This window comes from Malaclemys terrapin, chromosome 5 (genome assembly GCF_027887155.1).
Source record: "Malaclemys terrapin pileata isolate rMalTer1 chromosome 5, rMalTer1.hap1, whole genome shotgun sequence".
Lineage (NCBI taxonomy): Eukaryota > Metazoa > Chordata > Testudines > Emydidae > Malaclemys > Malaclemys terrapin.
The window spans coordinates 27,639,359-27,653,427 of record NC_071509.1 but is presented as its reverse complement, the minus strand read 5'-3'; the positions used below and the strand labels follow the sequence as shown (position 1 = coordinate 27,653,427).

The window sequence follows — 14,069 nt, the reverse complement described above, 5'->3', positions numbered from 1 at the left end:
ACTTGAAAATTGAAATGCAAATATTGCTGCAAATACCACTGTTCCCAGGCTCATTCCCAGACTGAAACTCCTGTCTAGAATGATTCATGGAACATCTACAGCCGTATAATACCACTTTGTGCTCCATCACTTATGATCCCACCAGTTCAGGGGGCACATGCTGGGTCAGTATCTGAATGAAAGACCAAACGAAATTTAAATGCTGCAGGAAGTGGTCTTAGTGATTCAGTTTAGTAGATGACATTCTTCATTCTAAGCCATTGCTGAACCAGTGTCCTAGTTCAATGTTATGGAGGACTGTGCTGCTGAAGTTACTGCTTTTTCTTATTATTATTATTATTTAGAGATGTAGAAAAATAGCGGTTTTAGCCATGTGTGCTTGTTAAATATCCCATGGTACTTTTAATAAAGTAGTAGGGGTGATAACCCAAAACTTCAGGTCGCATACAAACTCTGGTTACCATGTTCTCCCTATCTAAATGACCCTTACATTTTCAGTCAGGTAGGGAGTCTTCACATGATGAACTATTAATTATCTAACAATTCAAAGATCCAGTTGTGCAATGCATACTCACATTAATAATTTCATTTACTTGAGTGGTCCAGCTGAATTTACTTTGTTTATGAAGCACTTTGGAATCCTTTGGAATGAAAGATACTGTAAAGTCTAAGTAGCTCTTTTACAATTATTATTATTTACTAATAAATACAGACTGTAATGAGAAAATATCCTTTGTCAGTATTACTGGTTTTTAAAAATTTACATCAGTTCCCTACAAAATATCCTCTATTGCTTTTTTCCCCAGAGAGTACTTGTGAAAAGATTTACAGCCTTTTAAAACAGCATTTTCCCCTTAATAAAATTAACCATGGAACAAAAAAAGTGTTAATTTTATCCAAGAGCAATATTTATGCAGAACATCATCTATAATTTTATCCAGCTATAAATAATTGCCCGTACAAGCAGACATTTGCTTTTCTAAATTGGCTGCCATGCTAATTTGTTTAGACCGCATAACATTTCAATAGCATGAATTTTTAGATGATTAAACTTTTAATGTGTTTTGCTTAATCCTATGAAAGCTCTGCGAAATATGTGTGGTAAGTGGTAGCCAAAGAATACTCAATGATTTATTCAGTGCATAAAGCACTGTATTCTTCTCGTCTCAAAGAATGATTCACTAATTAATCTCTATTCATGGGCTCATCCTCATTTTGCAGTATTTGAATGTAACTATCTGTGATCTTTATGAAGCAAATTTGTGAGCTGAAAGATACTTAGTATCACACCACATACAAATGTAAAATCTAGCAATGCTGTAGTAGTGGGAAATAGCTACCGTTCCAGGAAATTTTCAAGAGCATTAGACATTCATTTATGTGTATGTGTATGTAATGGTTGTCTTTTACTACATGGGGAATCTGGACTCAATAATGTAGGCCAAATTATGATCACCTAATGCACCCTGAGTAGTACCTTAATCCACATGCATATTGAGGTCAATGTGACTATTTCTGATTTAAGATACTACTCAATGTTAATAAGGGTAATCTGGACTGTTAGGTCACTTTTTATAAACCAGTATTTATAAACAACTAATATTGGAGTGACGAGGTAATGGCCTTCTGGCAAAGGGGACAAGAGAGGCGTCTGGTGGTGGTGTTGGCAGGCAGTGGTGGCTTGTGTTGTGTCTATGCACCACCACCACCATTAAGGCTCAGAAGTCAGGTCCTTTTTTTTCCCTTTTGACAATGAGAGTTGGAAATACAACTGCCACAACTTTGTTTTATTTCTCTGGAGTGTCCCAATGCTTCATTCTTTGCCTTGCCACATTTGCTGCCCTCCTGCTTCTTGTGTTTGAACTTAGCATGCTTCAGTGCTGTGCAGTATAGTGTCTCAGATCATGCCTCGTAAACTTGAATGCTAAGTTGAAACCAGAGATATGACATGCTGTGCTTGGATACTAATACAAATGAATATTGATAATGTATAAGTTTTAAAGAAATATTTACTATTCCTCAGATTATGTGAAAAATTCTTGAAAGGTATGTTCGTTTATTATTCAGTCCATATATAGGTCACCTATCACGAAGAATCCAAACACTATTCATTAAAAACCAAAGTGCCAGCACTGAAATCTACCACAAAGAACCAACCATTTCAAATTCTAGTTTAACTAAGGCTATGTCTACACTGGCACTTTCGTCGCTAAAACTTTTGTTGCTCAGGGGTATGAAAAAACATGCCCCTGAATAACAAAAGTTTTAGTGGCAAAAGGTGCTGGTGTGGACAGCGCTTAATTGGTAGGAGTGTGCTCCCGGCAACAAAGCTACCACTTCTCGCTGGAGGTGGTTTTATTTTGTTGCCAGGAGAGCTCTCTCCTGGCGGTAAAGTGCGACCATACAGGACACCTTACAATGGCGCAGCTGCAGCAGCACAGTTGCACCATTGTAAGGTGTGCAGTGTAGACAGAACCTAGGAAAGTAATCTGGTACAAGGCAAAACCCAGCATTTCCTCCAACCACCTCATCACCAAAAGGGGTCACTTGCCAAAACCATAGTTTAATGGGATGAGAGGAAGGAGTACTATAATAATACTTAGCTCTTATGCAGTGTTTTTCATCTGCAGATCTCACAGGAGAGAAGCAGCATTATTCCAGTTTCTCAGATGGTGAAACTGAGACAAAGAGAGGTTAAACAATTTCCCCCAGGTCAGACGGTCAGTCAATATGAAAGCAAGGAATAGAATTCATGTCTCCAGAGTCTTGTTCCAGTTCCTTGAATCATGCTCCATTTACCCTTACAAATAGCTCTTATATACAGGGTTAGAAAGACAGAGAGTGATCCCAAAAACCTCAAAGATAGACCAAGTGAAACAGATGGAGACTTCAGCATGCCTAAAAGATATTCAACAAGGGGAATCCAATGGACCTCCTTCAGGAGGTGTTCCTCTGCTGACGACCTTTTGACTGATCAGACTGAATCTATAGACCAATGCCATCAGTTGCTGACAGCCCCCTGTAGGGTGCTGAATGAAGGAAATGTTCAACAAGTTGTCATATGAGGGCATAAGAACATACTCACCCAAGTTGATGCAAGAGCCAAGCAGGGCATATATTTATTAAAGTGTGATGTGCCCAAACTGGGTGCCTCAGGCTAACCGTCTAAATCCATATTTAGGTACCTAAATAAAGGCGGCCTGATTCTTTGTTTCTTTTTGCAACAGGATGGTTCATGCTATAGGAGAAATGACTCTGCTGTGAATAAAGGGGCTATAAGTAGAACTATAAATCCACCTCTCTGGTTTGTTTATTACTCTTTTCTTGGTCAAGTGACTGTACCCTGAATGATAAATAGACATCAGAGTGATGTAGATTTGATTATCTACTTAATCCTACTGCTTAAGATGGAAATAGCACAGAACTGGCAAGTCACATTAATCACATGAGTCTGAATCTAAAGAGAAGCTCTTATTCAGGACAGTATCAGTCAGAAGCATATCAGGAGAAAAAAGGAATATAAATAATGATCATTTTAATATTGAAAAGTAGTAGAGCATATTTAATAGCAGGTCTTAAGATATTAAGAGAGTATAATTGGGAGTTTTCTAATAAAACTTGGAGGTTGGGGAAAATTTGAAATGAAGTATTCAGGAACCTACCATAAGAACTACAGAATTGGGACCTGTTAGCAATTCCACTTCAATATAATCATTTTCACCACATAAACATGCTCAGATTTTTTGAATATGCTCTGATTTCATTATGTTAACACCAGTCTCTGCAGTTGACTCAAGTGGAAGTGATTGGCAGTTGTTTTTTTAACTGTGTATTTATTCAAAGGAGTTGTCAGTCAGAAGGTAGTTGTGTGTGATCTGTGATACAGAATATAGTTCCCTTATTGACTGGTGATATATGAAGTTGTATTGCTATCTGAAAAAAGTTACATCAATGGAATTTTAAGGTTGCAGTATTAATTGCATAGAAGTCAAGAACTTCAGAGTTATGTTAATCACAGGAACCACCACAACTCCTCCTTCCCGTATGTGTGCTCATCTCACAGCGAAGTGCTATATTTTGTACTATTTGGCAGGTAGCACAATCCAGTAGTAGGAAGCCATTGCACTTTTTCTGTAATCATAGGTGAACACATGTAAAATTTCCTTTTATGCCATATACAGTGGTTTAAGGTACAAAAAGATTTCTACCAGTTTTTACTGGTTTGAGAAATGTTCCTAATACAGATAAATGGTGAATGCAGAACCATAAATGCTTTAAATCTGGTAGAAACATTTTTCACACAGAGTAACTCAAAAACATCTAAGTGGGTTTTGCTAATTAACAACTTTTGAGCAAGTATCAGAGGGGTAGCCATGTTAGTCTGAATCTGTAAAAAGCAACAGAGGGTCCTGTGGCACCTTTAAGACTAACAGAAGTATTGGGAGCATAAGCTTTCATGGGTAAGAACCTCACTTCTTCAGATGCAAGTAATGGAAATCTCCAGAGGCACCTCAACTGCTAGCAGAGCATCTCACCCTCCCTGATTGAACTAACCTCATTATCTCCATACTGATTTATACCTGCCTCTGGAGATTTCCATTACTTGCATCTGAAGAAGTGAGGTTCTTACCCACGAAAGCTTATGCTCCCAATACTTCTGTTGGTCTTAAAGGACCCTCTGTAACTTTTGAGCAAGTTATCATCTGTCAAAAGAGGGTCTTATCATCAAAGTCTGTATGTTATCTTAACTATAGCATTCTTTACCAGTGAAACATGTAATAACTCATAACAAGCTCAATAACATCTATGACTTTCTTTTTATTTATTTGCTGAGACCTTGTTTAGCTTTCTATTTAATTTCAGTGGAGCATTGGGATCAACAAGGGGAATGGGAAATTCAGGAAGTATTACCGTACTATAAATAGAAATACACCGCTACCTCGATATAACGTGACCCGATATAACATGAATTCGGATATAACGTGGTAAAGCAGTGCTCCGGGGGGGGCGGGGCTGCACATTCCGGTGGATCAAAGCAAGTTCGATATAATGCGGTTTCACCTATAACGCGGTAAGATTTTTTGGCTCCCGAGGACAGCGTTCTATCGAGGTAGAGGTGTAATAACAAATATGTAGTGTGAAAAAACATGGTAAACCATATACCAGACTGTGAAAACAATGCTTTGGTGTAGTTGTGTTTTGCTTCCTTTCCATTGTTTTATTTTTTTCCCATTGAAAACCAATCAATATTAGGGAAGAGTCAAATGATTTCTTAGTTAAGAGAATATTAAACTTTTATATAGGATGTAAGGATTTGGTGCCACTCCCAGTCTGCTTGTAACACTGTGGGTATGTGCGTACACACACACACATACACAAAATGGTCCAAACTTTCCCCCCTTCCTGGGGTTTGCTTTATTATTCATGTAACTGCCATAAATTTCAACCTAATCTTGGCTGTTTCTTAGATTGCTCCTTGTATGAAATCTTTGCTCATACCCCTAGTTTCCTTTGTGTCACAGTGACATTCATACCCTTTCTCTATTACAGTACAAAAACACAATGTTGTGTAACAGAGAAGGTTTCCCATTCACAACCACCACCAACTCCTATATTAAAATTAAGAAATCCAGTTATGTCAAATGCATTGCAAAGCATCCAATCACCAACAACTTGTAGAAAGGGCAATCTTCATCCAGCTCTGTTCAACATGTTTCTCATCTCTCACAACCATAAACAAATGTCCTACCAGAACAAGGTTATCCATGTGCATAAATGTTTTCAAGACTGGCTCTTTACTGGTAATTGAGGGCTGACAACATCTCACAGAATTGTTCAGCATTTTATATATTCAAGTCTCAGACACTGAAACTATCAGAAGTTTTTATAATGTTCAAATTTTAGAGTGGCTATTGCTTATTAGATTCAAAAGGGGACAAAAGTTTAAAATATAGCATGAAATTGTAACTTGTCATTCCTATGTCATTATAGTCCTATTTTATTTATATAAAAAATTTAAATCCTTAGGTAAAGCCCAAACCAGTTTCTTTTGCTATTTAAAATAATAAAAACCTCTTCATCTTATTACTTAAAATAACTAGAACAATCCAAAGATGAAAGTAAAATGAATGAAAATAGTGCTGGAATCCAAAATAACTTGAACTGTAGACATGACTTCTGAAGCATGACCATATCCAAGCACAGTCCACAACTGAAACTACAGTAGCATGACATTTATTTAACTTGAAAATAAAAATACACCTCCAGGATTGACATATGGCAGGAGAAGTATTTGTAAATACTTTCAAGGAAAAAGAGGTACAGAGAAAAACTGAAGCTAGTTTTTAATTGTCTTGTGTCTTATTTTGCACCAGTTTCCATTGTGCTTTATAGATGACCACCTTATGCCGAGGGACAGACTCTGTGCATGGTTTGTATGACAGTTTAACAGAAGAATCCAGTTTAACAGAGGAATTCTGTTTTAAAAGATAACACCATTCTCACTCTTACAAATGAATAACACTTCTTTTCACTTGCTCCATAAACTACTTAATTAATTAATTATAACATTCTCTCTAATTCTGTTCATGACTTCCTTCCTACAAGTTCATCTGGGTTCTAGTTTTAAGGCAATAATGATTTACATTTTGGTTTATTGTGGTGAACTGCAAAGCTGAAAAGAAAACTGAGCCCGATCTACTCTAAAAAGTTTGTACCCGTATAGCTATGTAATTAGGAGTGTGATTTTTTTTTTTTTTTTTTTTTTTTGCCAACTTAACTATGCTGCTGAAAGCTGTAGTGTAGAAGTAGTTATGTTGGTATAACTGTGCTTCTACCAGCATCGTTTATGCTGGTTTCCAAAGAGGCATAAATTACACTGGGATAAGCACTTCCATACTGTCAACAGTAAGCTGGTATTATCTGTATAGTTAAAACAGCAAAACCTTCCCCTAGCCACCCTCAGGCAGGGACGTTCAGAACATATTCCTATCATACTATGGGAGACATTCAGCAAAGAAATACATTTTTTTACCTTTTAAAATTCTTTTACTCTCTCTGTGAAATTTTCTGGCATGTTCTGTTTAGCTACAGGCATTGGTGTTTTCTATGACTTCATTATTGGAATCAGAATTACCCAGAGGGGGAAAGAGTTATATAAAGGTAATTAACTCTCTCCTGTTTGGTCACCACAGACTGTATTATGGGGACTTCCCTGCATAGGGGAGCTAGACCTGGATCATGCAAGGGGCTGAGTGCTCTGGCACGGGTCCAGCAAAGCACTTACACATCTGTTTAACTTCCAACACATGAGTAGTCCCATTGTGAAGCATGTGCTTTGCTAGATCAGGGCCAACATGCTCAGCACCTTGCAGGATCAAGTCCTTAGGGCACGGTCTACTAGTTGAAGCACAGAGAGCTGTCTTCTATTCCCAGCTCTGCCAAGGACTTGCTGTGTGAGATTGGGAAAATCTCTTGGGCTAAAATTTTCCAAATACCTCTACAATAGGGTGCCTCTGTTTTGACCCACAGTTACTCGGCTTGAGTGTGTTTACTTGTGCAATAGGGAAGGATAATTCTCTCCACTGCTAATGAAGTTCTGTGGCCTGTGTTGTGGAGGTCAGACTAGGTGATTATAGTGGTCCCTTCTGGCCATAAAGTCTACATGGGTTAGTTTCTTTGGTCTGCTAAGTTCACTTAGTGCTGCATATCCTACCCCAGCTGCCCCTACATGCTTCCAGTGTAAGGGAGGGTTGGGAGGTGTGCGGGGGTGGGGCTGTGATGGAGCCAGGCTCCACTATGGCAGATTCTCTGCTGGTGTGAGCTCCAGTGGCCAGAGTTAAAGTTGGCCTCCTGCTGCTCTAACTTCTGCTGGGGCTGGTGATCATGGAGCTGCAGGCAGCCACTGCCACTGTCACCTGTGCTCGAGCAGAGCTCATATTTAATGGAAAATTGGGGCCTATGAATGGGTACTCAGTGTCTCTGAAAAATCAGACCATAAATGTCTCAGGTGGGCGCCCAAAATTAGTGGACACTTTTGAAGATTTCGCCTCAGCTTTTCTGTGCCTCCTCCCTCTCCCCCATAAAATAAGGATGTTAGGAATTACATGCCTCACAGGTTCAGTTCATTCATATTTGCAAAGCACCTTGCGATCCTAAGATGGAAGGTGCTGTAGTAGTATGTGTTCTGCCTTGCAGGGGTGCACAACAATGAGAGGAGGGAACCAATGGAGCATATTGGCAGTCCGTGAAATATTGGGCCACTCAGAATATGTCTACACATCAAAGAAAAATCCGCTGCTGGCTTGTGTGGCTTGGGCTGCTGAGCTGTTTCATGGCTGCGTTGACTTTTGGACTGGAGTCTGGGCTCTGTGTGGTGGGAGGGTCCCAGATCTTGGGCTCGAGCCCGAGTCTATAATTCTACAGACCAATGAAACAGCCCTGCAGCCCAAGCCCTGTGAGCCCAAGTCAACTGGTACAGACCAGCTCTGGGCTTTTCTTAGCTATGTAGACATACCCAAAGAATGCCCCAGGCTATCCCCAGTTTTGGCTTTAGCTTCTCCAAAAGAGGGTGAGGAGGAATAGGAAGCAAGATGACTGCAACCCCCATGCCTCTTCCGTAACAACTAGCAGATCTAAATTTGTGGAGATAGTACCCACTGCACAAGTGATGTCCTCCCCTTCCACATCTACAGACACGTGCCTGCCTATAACACAACTCTTCCTGGAATTCCATGGCTGCAAACCACCATGGAGCCCCATGTAATCTAGAATTCATTTCATTTCTGCATTTTACCTTTCGCATGGGTGATGCTTGAACTCAGGCTTTTAGTCCAAGGTAACTATTTACCTGGAAATTAAATATTTGATTCTACCTTTTTAAAATCATCTGAAGAAGTTATTTGACACATACTTTTTAGATTTCAAGTAATGTTACCCTTTCTTCATAAAGCGATTTTAATTAGTAATTATTGGTGGGAATAGTATGTTAGAAAATGTTCTGACGTGTCTGGTCTAAAATGTATCTCACTCATCTACTTGAAGTGTATGAATCTAGGAAAATGAAATTATTTTATACTAACACTTTTTAGAGCTCTTTTTATCATGTTCCTCTTTAGAGACATACTCTGATTTTATGTAATTTTTTTAATTAAGTTCCTTTGTCTGCAAAGTAGTCAACATAAATAAATGAAAAGGTGCATGAATGCACAGGTTTCTGTGTATCTATGCCACGTTTGAATGAGATTTTATGATTCATAGCTTTGTATTCCCTTTGTCTGATCATACAAATTAAAGTAACTGTTATGTAAGAAAAGTTAAACATATTTATTTGATATCCACTTCACTAATGGAAATTGAACCTACACCATTGCACTTTAAGACAATCAATTACAAGTTTCACATTCTTCCATCTATAATCTTATTACGGTTCTGTAGGGAAAAAAAATTAACCCAACTAAATATTACTTATTTGCTCTATTTTTAATGAGCAAGGCTGAATATTACAATTACCCATTTTCCAAAATATGTCAAATGATGTAATCTGACTGTAATTATGAACACACTGTAGCTGAGAATTAACAAAATGAAATTAATTGTTACTATCTCTGGTTTTTACATAGCACCTAACACTTCACTGTAAGAATTTTGTTAATTAACAAAGCTCTACTGGTTCTTCAGGAAAGTAAAATACTAATTCTTCTTATTCAGGGCTTAGCTGTTGAACGGCTTGGACGTAGACCTCTGCTTATCGGAGGTTTTGGTTTGATGGTCATCTTCTTTACAATACTTACAGTATCCCTGACTTTACAGGTACAGTATATTCATTACATAACTATTCTCTTTCATTTTTCTATTTTAAATGTCAGGTATATAGTACTTCTTGGCTTCAGATTCCTTCTGTGGACCATTCCAACTTTTGATGAACTTTAAATGATGGCCTATTCTGAAATGGAGATTTGAAGTTCTATCTTCTGCTTAATCATAAACTTAATTATTTCAAAGTGCGATTGTTAGTTGTAATGTGATCTAAAAGATTGTCTCATTCATTTCTTACCAAGTGAGAGTTTCATGCAAGCAGATTTGAGAGGATAATTTTGCCTATGGTTGAGAAACGCTGCATTCAACACTTCATATTTTTGCTGTAAAACAGTATACACCTCTACCCCAATATAACGCTGTCCTCGGGAGCCAAAAAATCTTACTGCATTATAGGTGAAATCACGTTATATCGAACTTGCTTTAATCCACTGGAGTGCGCAGCCCCGCCCCCCTGGAGCGCTGCTTTACCGCGTTCTATCCGAATTCGTGTTATATCGGGATAGAGGTGTATATCTTCTTGAAATTGCTTGCATTCTCTATGTGCCTTCTGTTTACTGGTGATTTTTTTAAAAAAGCAAAAGGTTAAATTCAAACAGAAGACTCCCGGGGGAGAAAACATTCCAGTGCAACTGTAGCTTTGAAATTCAGTTCAGCTATTTTGACTCAAAAGGTGAAGATTCATTATTTGTTGGAAGGAAGCAACTGGCATGGAGATGCAGGGTTAGCATTTACTTCGCAAGTGATTATGTCAAATGATTGGAAGAAGGTTATTAAACAAACTGTAACACTGAAAGGAAATCAGTTTGTCTGCCTTGTTTGTCCTCCGTTTGTGTGCATTATCACATACAGCTTTCTTTTGTTCCTGGGGCCTGAAAAGTAAAGTTCTGATAGGTTGGAACAGTCTGCTTTTGATGATCTTTCAGCAAGTTGTTCTTCCGCTGGCTATAGTCAAGATCTCTCTGTCTTTAGAACAGCGGCTAAAATGAGCCTAACCATTTATCTGACTGCAGTATCCTATTTCTTTGCTTGAGTTGATACAAAGGGAGCCACTGACGGTATGTCTATATTGGAAACCAACGTGTGATTATACTGTGGGTAGGTATACCTGCTCTAGCTTTAATCTAGCTAGTGAAGGTAATCATAGCAATGACGATGTAGCAACACAAGCTTCAGAGCAGGCTACCTACCCCAGTAAAATCCCACCAGGGACCAGGTACATACTTGGGTTCTTTTCCCATGCTCCTGTTTCTTCACCGCTAGCGTACCTGCACTAGCTAGCTTATGGCTAGCACAGGTATGCTCACTCGAGCTATAATTATACCTTACTGTGTGGTGTAGACATACACTCAGAGTCAATGTATGTATAGTGTGTGAACGTAGTAAAACCATAACAAGAGCTAGTGGAAACTGAAGCCAGACAAATTCAAATTGGGAATAAAGCACAAATTTTTAATAGTGAGGGTGATTAACCAGTGGAATAAAGTACCACAGGAAGCAGTGGATTCTTCATCTCTTGATGTCTTCAAATAAAGACTGGATTCCTTTCTGGAAGATGTGCTTTAGCCGAAGACAAGTTATTGGGCTCAGTATAAGGGTAAATGGGTGAAATTTAAGGGCCTGTGTTGTACAAGAGGTCAGACTAGGTGATCTAATGGTGCCTTCTGGCTTTAAACTCTATGAATCTGTGAACTATCTGAATAGCACTTACCATATTGTCAACTGTATGAAACAATAAAACTGTACTTTACAGACTAGGTCATAAAACCAAGGTTGTTAGCACAAACATAAGACACATAAAATATAAGGCTGCAAGTTTTGTTATCAGCTGACTGAAAAGTAGGCTTTTCCAATCCTTTAATACATAATATGATGTGTTTCAACTAATTGGACTAGATCTTCAGCTGTTGTAAATCAGTGATGATACTCCATTGACTGTAAGTTAGATTTTAGTGGAGCGACGTCAGTTTACATTAGCTGAATCTCTGGTCCGTTATGCATTAAGTATTAGATATAAGTGTGAACCAAGAACCCAGGATGCATGCAGCCTTGAACTCAGAGGAAAATTGTATCTGGTTCTGAATTTGCACCTGTGTCCTCTCTGTATAAGGGGCTAAGAAGTTTAGATCTGTGTTTGGATCCAACTTGAGTTCCTCTCTGATAAATATATAACTTTATGAATTCACACTAATGCCAAGGAAAGCCTTGACATATTGTCATATTTTGAGAGTTAGTGAGTAAATGAATAAACAAGTTAAAAAGAAACAAACCAGTATAGTACTTTTTTGTTTGAACCTGTACATCAGTCATTTATATCGACAAGTATAGTTATGATGATGTTTCAGATACTGTAAGTAAATATATCTTCGTATTTTGTAAAAGTAACAAAGACTTAGTAATATGCAACCTCACTGTAACATTCTGCTATTCAAAATTTTCTGAGAAATAAGATGAGACCACAGGATTGTGGGGGGAAATCAAGGGGCTTTATTATTCAGCATTACATAGATGAATCATGGACTGTGGCCTGGCAATTCAATAGAATTCTCTCTCAGTATTTGAAGCTAGAGGGAAAATTCATATAATTTAGAGATCCTATTGAATCAAATGTTACCTTCCTTTAAGCTCTTCTTTTTAATCTTAGTCAGTTCCTTTTGATTACTTTTTACCTGTATTGCTGTTGCTTCACTTAGTTTTCTGTAGACAAAATGAACTCCTCACAAAACCACATAATCTGTAATAGAAAGAGAAGTATGGAACTTTGGAAGAATACACTGGCTGTGTCTACACTGTAAGCTGGAGATGTAAATGCCAGCTCAAGGAGACATACCCATACTAAATCTGATTAAACTAAAGCATTAAAAATCAAGTGTAGCTGCAGCAGCACGAGTGGCTAATTTCCCTGAGCATGTACCCATGCGAGATGCTAGTTATGTACCCTGGGCACCTAGCCCCTCTCAATGCTTACGTTGCTGAGGCTACATTCTGTTTTTAGCACATTAGCTTGATCAGAGCTAGTGCACATAGGTCTCTTTGAGCTGGAATTGACACTTCCAGCTCGAAGTGTAGACATACCTGGAGACTTATAAAACCATGTACAATCTATGGCAGTGGTGGGCAACCTACAGCCTATCAGGGCAAGCCCCTGGCAGTCTGCCAGATCGCTTGTTTACAGTTGCACGGCCGCCTGCAGCTCCCAGTGACCGTGGCTCGCTGTTCCTGGCCGCTGGGAGCTGCGAGCAGCCAAGCAAATGTAAACAAATGGTCTGGCGGCCTGCCAGCGGCTTGCCCTGATGGGCTGTGTGCGGCCCGTAGGCCACAGGTTTCCCGCCACTGATCTATCGGGTTGATCCTGTGGCTGTCCTTTTCCATACAAAACTTTCCTTTACTACAGAATCCGATCCATTGGGTTGTTTGTCTACAATTTCAGGATGTGGCTGAATATCCCAACCTGTTTGACTACACCCGCTGTATATTGTTTTAAGCTTAATACATATGAAAGGCCATAGTGGATAAGACTAAAGATCTATCTAGCCCAGGATCCTGTCTTTTGACAGAGGCCAATGCCAGGTGCTTCAGAGGGAATGAACAGAACAGATAATCATCAAGCGATTCATCCCCTGTCACCCAATCCAAGCTTCTGGTGAACAGAACTCCCTGTTCCATTGAGAGCCATGTATTTAGTCCATCCTTCACACAGATTAACTTTGTCATTTAAAAAAGCTGCCATACTGGCCTTCATTAATATGGCAGAGACATCTGGGGAACGTGATTAAGCAGAATTTGTGACAAGGAAACTCTCTTTCACAGCTTGGCTTGAATTGCAGCATAAGAAGTTCTGAGTTTTTTCAATATATGTGGCTTCTTCAATGCAGCAGACCTCCTGACGTTTCACTGTATAGATTCCAAATTTTAATTTTAATACAAATTGTCTAATAAATATTTCAAGAACACTGATTTCTAAGACTAAGGCCTGGTCCATACTAACTCCCCCATTTCGGACTAAGGTACGCAAATTCAGCTACGTTATTAACGTAGCTGAATTCGAAGTACCTTAGTCCGAACTTACTGCGGGTCCAGACGCGGCAGGCAGGCTCCCCCGTCGATGCCGCGTACTCCTCTCACTGAGCTGGAGTACCGGCGTCGACGGCAAGCACTTCCGGGATCGATTTATCGCGTCTAGACAAGATGCGATAAATCGATCCCAGAAGATCGATCGCTTACATCCGGACCAGGAAGTAAGTATAAACGTA

At 39.1% G+C, this 14,069-nt stretch overlaps 1 protein-coding gene across 3 annotated transcripts in view; it reads left to right on the top strand.

The window, feature by feature from the left end:
- Nucleotides 1-14,069, top strand: part of SLC2A9 (solute carrier family 2 member 9) — a 163,828-nt gene that overhangs the window by 75,560 nt on the left and 74,199 nt on the right. For all 3 annotated transcript variants that reach the window (XM_054029518.1, XM_054029516.1, XM_054029517.1), the window contains exon 9: nucleotides 9,709-9,810. In XM_054029518.1, coding sequence (XP_053885493.1) covers nucleotides 9,709-9,810 — 102 coding nt within the window. The remainder of the gene's footprint in view (nucleotides 1-9,708; nucleotides 9,811-14,069) is intronic.